This window comes from Eptatretus burgeri, chromosome 11 (assembly GCF_056783735.1).
Source record: "Eptatretus burgeri isolate ZD-2024b chromosome 11, Ebu_testis_v1, whole genome shotgun sequence".
Taxonomy (NCBI): Eukaryota; Metazoa; Chordata; class Myxini; order Myxiniformes; family Myxinidae; genus Eptatretus; species Eptatretus burgeri.
In genome coordinates this window covers 24,789,590-24,798,851 of record NC_140971.1, presented here as the reverse complement: position 1 = coordinate 24,798,851, position 9,262 = coordinate 24,789,590, and the positions used below count along the sequence as shown (strand labels likewise).

Here is a 9,262-nt window from a genome sequence, read left to right as displayed (position 1 = left end):
AGCAATTCTGGAGAATAGACGCTAAAGGGACATGGAGTGAGACCACCGACCTAAACAAACAGAGAGCAACAAACCCCGTGCTTCAACCTCATGACGGGAGATTCCAATAATTTTGAAAGTTTTAGGTTTCACAAAATCCAGGAAAGACAGATGTGATTCTGGAGCACCAGCCCATAGTGGAGAGCAGTACTCCATTGAGCTATGGACAAAGGCCTTGTAGACTTGAACAGCTCTAATTTTTCAAGGATCGACAGAGGCTGACCCAATGGTGTAGCCAAATTAGAATCAAATTTTTGATTGAGTATCTAGTGCGATCATGGTACACTTGAAATGGATGGCCACCTTGAAAGAAAAACGTCTTTTTTTCCACTCCATTAATCTACAACTCATTGATGCCTAAGTTTGTTTTTTCTTCGTGTAAAAGTTCCACTCGATAAGCAAGCAAACGTTTTATATCCAAAAAGAAGGCCATGAGACGACACTGTTATGATATCCCAGCTATGTTTCAGATTATGTCCTCGACTCCGGGTTCCTAGTGAGAAGAGATTGCCAGAACTCTGACTTTGTTTGGACTTTGTAGAGTCTCCGCAGCTGGTTAAGCTGAGAATTTGGAATTTTTCCACGGCGCTGGCACACAATCGCCTAATCTTTGTGAAAGACGCAGTGGGGTCTTTAACTTACAGCAGCCAACCCCTGAATCGAACCCAGAATAGACACAGCTCAAAGGTGATTATGCTCTCTCTCTCTGAGCTATCCTTATCAGACATCAGATGATGTGGTTTTAAAGTTAAGAGCAAATAAGTTGACGTCCAATCAAATATAAGGCTCCACATGCGTTGAGAGTAAATTCATTTCAGTTATAATTCCTTCACTTTCATGGGTGATGTGCCCATATGATTATATATACATTTTAGAATCCACATCAATGAAACTTCATGAGACTGCTGCAGTGGGAACCAGGGAAGGTCCAAATGGGACAAGCTCATTACCTCCGCAACCGAAGGTGGATGAGATGTTATCACCCTGTCTGGCTGTTTGTGAACAAGATATCTCAAAAAGTTGTGCACGGATTCGGCCAAAATTTGGTGGAGAGCTTGGGAATGTGACACCGATGAAATGGTTAGATTTTGGTGAATAATTGGATCAGGATCCGAGAATTTTTAAAGTGATTTTTCACCATTGAAAGATAGGGCCAAAAATGAAATATAGCAGGATCCGGTATCTCAAATAGTTGTGAACGGATTCGGCTGAAACTTGGTGGGGAGGTTGGGCATATAACAATGAAGAATTTAATCGATTCTGGTGACGATCTGAATCTGGATCCGGATCCGATAATTCTTTTTAAAGTGATTGGGTTAAAACAAAATGATCACGATATCTCCAAAAAGTTATGGACGGATTTGGACGAAACTTAGTGGACGAGTTGGTTCGGAGACAAGAACAAGCCGATTAAATTTTTGTTCAGGTTCGAATCCAGATCCGGCCTCTCAGTGCGATACAATATATAAACTAACCAGCGTGGTGGAGGTATATGCTCTCTACCGAGTGCCATTCCAGTAAAATCGTTTTCTCAACTTGGTATCTGAAATACCGGCTTGAAACACCACTTTTATGTTAAAGATACAATGACAACTTCAACACCCAGCAGAGAGTGACAACCATCTTGGTGTTCCCACCAAAGGGCATTGAACACTCTTGAATGGACTTCAGTTTTATGTACTGTACATCTCGCTCAAACACAAACACCAAATTGAAAAAAAAAAAAAGAAACATTCCATAGATATTTTTTTTTTCGAGTTTTTATTTACATACCGGCAGTTTGTACAACAAACATGAACATAAAGAATGAATTGCAATACAAAATTATCATCGGTACATTTTTGTTACGAATCGAAAAATATAGACTAAATGATTGTAAACAATGGTATAAAAAGCCATTAAATATACCTTTGACTTTGTATCATTTCACTGCATCAATATATTAATGCACAAAATAACAGCAATACTTTACATATAGATGCATTAAAACTTTGTCCGGCACTCAAACGAGCTTGGCATCAGTGGTTTGTTTGTTTGTGGCTTCAGTACCGTGCTTGCTCATCGTGCGAGGCAGGTCATTGCTTGAAACTGTACACGTTATGGACAATAAATACAACCTTTATTCGGACAAAGTTTGATGTCGCTTCCACATTTAAATATTGTCTGAGCCGGTAGTAAAAAATATCACATTGTTATAAATTACATTTATCCGATGTGTCGGTTGAAAAAAGAAAAACATAAATAAATAGACAGCTCAGGGAGAAAACTAGGTGTTGTGCCTTCATGTCCGAAGCCTGCCGGTCGTATACTGCGGCTTCGGGAAGGTGTTTACTTCCAGTTCAGCGCCCTCTTCCAGCTCCTCGTTGCTGATATCTATGGAGAGAAAAGGATCATTGACAAATTTACACAAAACCGTTGAAAGTGAGTGCCTACCAGCAAAACTACCCATACACAAGGGTGTAGGAGGTCTAGATATGTAAAGATAGATTATTGTATATCTGCAGTAGCAGATAATGGGGAGAGGGTGGGTGGGATGAACACGTGGCACTTCTGACATACCACTGCAGTCCCCGCCATGCTTTATCTCCAGGTAGACACCACGGGAACACGCCGAGCTGCTGAGATCACAAGGATTTCTGTAGGTGACGTTGTCCGTCCCACAAACGGGTTCGGCAAGCGCTGTCTCTCGACATATGTCATTGCACCTTGAGCAGTGATGAGTCTTCATTTCACTGTCCCAGAGACACTTCTTCCCAACTCCACAGATGATGTCTTCACAGGATTTAGACCCTAGGGGGACAAGCATGACCACCATATTGAAGGCTTAAGGACATTTAAACATCCTTCCTTATACAATGCACAAACGCTGCTATTAAACAAGGCACTCTGTATTGGGGACAAAATGTGTGATTGCAGGGATGGAGGGAGTAGGTGCATACGCAAATATAACTGACGGATAAGACTTTTGAAAAATCAAATGTTTTCTGGATTTGTGGGGCAAATGTCAATCCCCAAACAAGCCCAATGATTGGTCTTCCAAATGTGACAAATAAATATTTGGTTGTGGCTTTGTCAATTGACAGCATAATATCTGTAGTATATATAATAGTTGTACTTTAAACTTGTATACCCTCTCCTCCAACAACAAACACATTCCCTACATAATTATTTACCAAATCGCACAAGTTCCTACAAACTTTCAAATCCATCACACCACATTGCTATCTAATCCTATAAGCGTCAACCAAATTCCTAACCTATCTATCCACAAGCCCTCACAACAAATAACTTGTCTTCGACAAAGTTTGCATGGAAGAGCTCGTACATCACAAAACATAAATATGTTGAAGTGGCATCACAAGGCAAGCGCTCAGAGCAAGCACCAAACAGACAACTCCCCTACCCCCTGCAGACCAAAGGCCATCAATCCATCCATTGGGACCATACTCTGTGCAGAGCTTTGGTGCTACCTAATCAGTCTCCTTCGCTATTGGGTACAATCCTGGACGGGTCGCCACTCCGATGCAGGATACCAGCAAACTTGCACTCATTTTGCCGAAGAATGACAGGCCGAGTTAACCCCACCCGGTCGACCTTTATAGTCGACCAGGGTCTAGAACCAATTGAACAGCTGAGTGGGATTTGAACTCAGGATCCTAGGATCCCAAGTCCACCACCCAAGCCATTAAGCCAACACCAGGCATAAAGGCCATTCTCACTTAAATCATATTTGCAACCAACACACAATTCTGAAACAATTCCTCAACCATCCTTGATCTTCATAACCAGCTTCCAACCTTTAAAACATCATTTTCATAAAGAAACCTAAATTCAGTGAGGCACCAAATCCGGATGAAGTCCTACACCCACAACAACCCCAAGGCCACATTATGAGTCACTAATAAAACAAAAACACGAATGTGCAAAGTATGTCCTGTTCCAAAACCATTAGCATCTCCCTCTCCCTGCTTTTTCCCCGAGATCCCTTCCCGAAGTAGTGTGCGTGTGATTCTGCAGGACAAATTCCCAGCGACTTGCGCAAAGCCAGTGGAATAAACAGGCACAAGCATCGGTGGAAATGGGTGTGCGAGGGTCATCGGGGAGCGTCCAGCATGACTAGGTGGAGGGAGTTGTGCATGTGAAAGTCTCACATTCATGAGAGCATGGTCCTTTGTACGCCATGCCGATAGAGCGTCCGTGCAGGCACGTGGCACGGCGGAGATGGCACACACTTGCATACGTGACCCCGTTTTTGCCACAGATGTTCTGCTCGATGGACAGTGGTTCAGCGCAGGGCCGAAGGTTGCAGAGCACACAATGAGCGTTGCTGTTCTGGTCAAGGACGCAGAAGGTGCCTCCTCGACAGGCAACGTCTTTGCATGACCCTGTCCAATAATAAATGAAACACTGGAACTGTGAGATCAGTTACAAAACACAAGCGCTCGAGTTACGGAGTTCATTCCCAGTTATACCTCGTGGTTCCCAATCTTATTCTCTGAATGTCTTCAAAAATTATACCCCATTTCAATGCTAATCAAACATTCCTTCCAATACTACTCATGTCCCTTTCGATGAAGTTCCACCTGAACTACCCTCCCACTCTAATTCGACATACATTTGCCACATACTCAATTCAACTACCATCGACTCATTCTATTTACTTCAACGCCTTCCACCACAGAAAGTGTTGATTGACAGATTATGACCACAATCTGTTGCAGTGGGTCACGGTGACTCTTAAGCAGGCCATGTCCTTGCTTTTAACTTTAAACACAACTTTTGGTCTAGTCGTGAGATGTAGATAAATTAGCTCTCTTGATTTGAAACTCACTTATTTTTCAATGCAAATGCCAATGTACTGCAAATCGGTTCAAAGCAAGTTATTTGAAAAGCTTAAAGTTGATGATCGAGAATTTTGAGATGAGGATCCTTCCACCCCTCACTTCTCCCATCCTGCCACCCCCCACCAAAAAAAAATCCCCAGTCCATATTTATTTTCTGTACATCTTACTCTGACATTTCCCTGAGTATTGATGCTCCAAGCCGGCCATTCCACGGCACCGCGCCCGCAGCAATGCACACTCGTCGCGGTAGGTTTTCCCATCTGTGCCACACACCGGTCCCCGACTAGTATTTGCACACTCTGGGGCACACACACAGCGTGGCTTGTTCCTGCGACTCATACGGCACTGCTTCCCTGGGCCACAGTCCACGTTTTCACAGGTTTCTGCAACACATGTGATCATCTCCATGAGCACCTGCGAAAGAGGGTTAACACCTTACGAGTGAGGTCAGCGTTCAGTTTGTTTATCCAAATAATGGACATTGGATCCATAAACATATAATGTTCATCTCCTGTGTATCCGACAAATAAATGCCAAAAAGCAGAAATACTCGAGGGCCGACTTGCGCTTGTTACAGTAGACATTTACGGAGAAACATGAACGCAAAGACAGAGAAAGTGAGGAATTGGTCGACTCTCACCAACACGAAGAGCTTTGTCCCAGTTTTATGAATTGGTGAACAATGGAATTGGTGAGAGGCCCCTTTCAGACAATCAACATTAAATCGTACTAGCTTAAGAAATTGTATCATTAGTTTGACAGAGTTTGATTTATTGGTTAGTATGCAGATTGCGAAAAATATTAATCACATGAAGTTAACCGGTCACATTAAATTAAGTCGCATTAACTGCAACCGGTCCAGACGGCATCAGCCCACGTGTCCTCAAAGCCTGCTCTGCCGCTCTTGCTCACCCTCTCTTTGTTCTATTCACCCTCTCATTTGCTCAAGGCCATCTGCCATCTGCTTGGAAATCTGCTAACATCACTGCCCTGCACAAAAAGGTGCAAAAACAGATCCCTGTAACTACAGACCAATCGGCCTTCTCCCAATCATCAGCATGGTTATGGAATCCATCATCGCTTCAGACATCAAATCCTTCCTCTTCTCCAATGGCTTGATTTCCAATCATCAATTTGGTTTCAGACCAGGTCACTCTACCCTGGATATGCTGCCTCTGCTCTCCCATCAATGGATGGAGGTCCTCAATGCCAGACATGAAATCAGAGCCGTATCCCTGGACATATCACGTGCTTTTGACACAGTCTGGCACCCGGCCCTACTCACCAAACTCTCTTCCCATGGTATTCAAGGCCATCTCCACTCATGGCTCGCAGACTTCGTCTCCTGTCGCAGTCAACGTGTGGCCCTAAATGGAGTTCTCTCATCCCCTCTTCCTGTCCAGGCTGGAGTTCCTCAAGGTAGCGTTCTGGGCCCTGTTCTTTTTCTGGTTTTCATCAATGATCTCTCTGACTCTCTGGAAAATCCTCTTCATCTCCTTGCTGATGACTCCACCCTCTGCCGTACCATCGGTCATCCCTCAAACCAGCAAGCAGCAGCTTCTTCGCTCACTGCTGATCTGGAGAAAATCACAAACTGGTCCAACACGTGGAACATGTCTTTCAATCCAGACAAATCTCACACTCTCACGATGTCTCTTCGAAAGGACCGTTTAGAACCCCCCCCCCCATCCACTTTCTCAACAATCCTCTGGAAGAAGTCTTTTCTTTCAAGCTTCTGGGTCTCACTATCTGCCATGACCTTTCCTGGGAAAGTCACATTTCCAACCTCGCCTCAAAAGCCAGTCGCCGACTGGGAATCCTCCGTCGTGCAAGGTCCTTCCTCGGCCCACCTGAGCTCCTGACCACTTACAAAGCTTTTGGCCGCAGCCTGATGGAGTACTGCTCTCCCCACTGGGCTGGTGCTCCTGCCTCCCACCTTTCTCGGCTTCACGCTGTAGAAACCAAGGCATTTCGGATCATTCGCATCTCCCGCAATGAAGCTGAGTCTTTGGGCCTCTCACTCAATCACCGCAGGTTGGTCGGTGGTCTTTCTGTCTTCTACCGTCTCCTCTCCAGCCTCGCCCCCCCTGCTCTCTCTGCGATTTGTCCCCACCACATTTCCGCAAGGCGCTCAAGGTCCGCCAACAACCCCCTTCTGGTAAAACGACCAAAATCACGAATTACTGCTCACCATCACTCTTTCGTTCCTCTTTTTTTCCCACCTTTGGAATAAACTCCCTCACTCTATTCATTCCCATTCTTCCCTCCAGGCCTTCAAAACAGCTGTTCACCACCACCTCTTATCATCCCCCATCCAAATCCTTGATCTTTTCTACCCCCGATAATCCACCCAAGCCCACCTCCTTCAAATTCCCTGCTTTCCTTCCTGAAAGTCCCTGTAATGTCCATCTTCTATTCCCCATGTTCCCCGTCCCATCCCTCTCCCTTCCACAGATCTCCTAATGTGTCTGTTCCCCACTATTTTGTCCTTTCCACTCCCTCACCTCCTGTCTCATGCCCCCCCCCCTGATGTGCGTTGTGTGTTAGCTCTCATACGAGCCTCGACAAGGTATACAAAAAAAAAAGTAAGTCCATCCATCTTGAAAGAAGTCAAATAAGTTCACCTTATCAGTTACACAAGTTCTTGTCAAGAAACTTCAATGCAGGAGCGGCAAGGAGGCCGTTCGGCCCATCAAACCTGCATGATGTTCCTTTAATTCAATGACTGCGTGGTTCGCAGGCCATTGGGATCATCAGCTGAGATTGTCCAGCATTGAGGTTTCAACCCTTCAATATCAGAACATCGCCCAACAGCAGTACCAGTACATTAGAGTGAGATGTGACATATGTATATATATATATATATATATATATATATATATATATATATATATATATATATATATATATATATATATATATATATATATATATATATATATATATATATATAGTAGACTAGGCGTAAGTCGTCACCATCGGGACCGAGAAAAAAGTGACGACTTAGAAATGTGACGACTTACGCGTATGCGAACATTCATGATGACTGTGGGGTGAAGGATGAAGTCACGCGTGGCCTGGACACATATGTGTGAGAGCCGGCTATTGTACCAAAAGGAAAACACAATCCTCGGGGCAGGGGTGGGGGTTCGTTGGTGAGTTGGAAAGTGATCAAGCAAAGATGGAATTCATGAATCAGTTTATCAAAAGTAAAGATAATGAACTGTAAGACAACAACTTCACCTGCTTATCACCATGATGGGATTGACCAATGAACCCCAGAGACTTTTCTGGCAGCATCTGCCAGAAAAGCCCAGTCTCATCGGCATTGTACACGTCCCGAAGCTGATACCTTTCCAAGATGTCTTTCAATTTGCCATCCTTCCAGTCGTGCACCACTGCGAATCCACGCTGCCTGATTCGCCGCACTTCTTGACCTTGCCGATTCCCCACCTCACTTTGAATCTGTCTATCCAGTGCATCGGCAAGGTCTCGGCATCATCATGCCCGAGGTCCGCAGCGAATTGACGTGCCTTCAGCAGGAACATTTCACCGTCCAACCGAATATTTGGCTGAGCCGAATAATGAGCGCGTCATCGACATCTTCAAAGGACACACATTTCACACACTTCAAAGGACGCCAACCCTGGTCGCCTCTTACGACACACAGGGATATGGTACACCTATTCTAACCGGGGCATACACCGGGACCAGTACACTGGCACTCATTTCGCCGACCTCGGAAGGATGACAGGCTGAGTCAACCCCCTGGTGTTAATTCAGCAGCCAACGGGGCTTGAACTCAGGACCCTTGGATCCCAAGCCGCCACCCTAACCACTAAGCCAACACCAGGCTTGTGTATATATTATATATATATATATATATATATATATATATATATATATATATGCGATACCTGTGCACATGCACGGATAGCAGTACAACATAGCTGGTAGCAGACGACAGACCGTACACGGGGAATGACAAAAATACGCATTGTGCAAAATGCAAGTGGTACTATGGAACGCCAAGACTTCCCAAACATTGTTGGCATGTCCGCTAAGTGCCACAGCAATTTCATAGGGATCGTGTGACGGCGAGCCGAGTTTATAGTGTGCAAGCTTGGTATTATAATAGAAATGAGGTGCCAGTTGGTAATTGGCATGCAGATTAATGGAAAATGGCGTAAAATTTCTCGAGGAAGGCTGTCTTGTATGCAATGAGGACGACTATCCAAACCACAGGAAGCATCGCAGTGTGCCTATTAAAACTATACATCCTAAATACATATATATGTTGTTGTTGTTCGTCTTTCGGCTGCTCCCGTTAGGGGTCGCCACAGCGGATCATCCGTTATGATCCGCATACCGATTTGGCA

General features: G+C 44.6%; 1 protein-coding gene across 1 annotated transcript in view; it reads right to left on the bottom strand.

Moving 5' to 3' along the window:
- Window positions 1–1,789: 1,789 nt before the first annotated feature.
- Window positions 1,790–9,262, bottom strand: part of FST (follistatin) — a 51,098-nt gene continuing 43,625 nt past the window's right edge. Inside the window, exons 3-6 of the mRNA XM_085845592.1 lie at window positions 5,051–5,266; window positions 4,191–4,424; window positions 2,599–2,829; window positions 1,790–2,412 (exon numbers count right to left, since the gene is read on the bottom strand). Of these exons, the coding sequence (XP_085701718.1) occupies window positions 2,321–2,412; window positions 2,599–2,829; window positions 4,191–4,424; window positions 5,051–5,266 (773 nt within the window). The 3' untranslated portion in view covers window positions 1,790–2,320. The remainder of the gene's footprint in view (window positions 2,413–2,598; window positions 2,830–4,190; window positions 4,425–5,050; window positions 5,267–9,262) is intronic.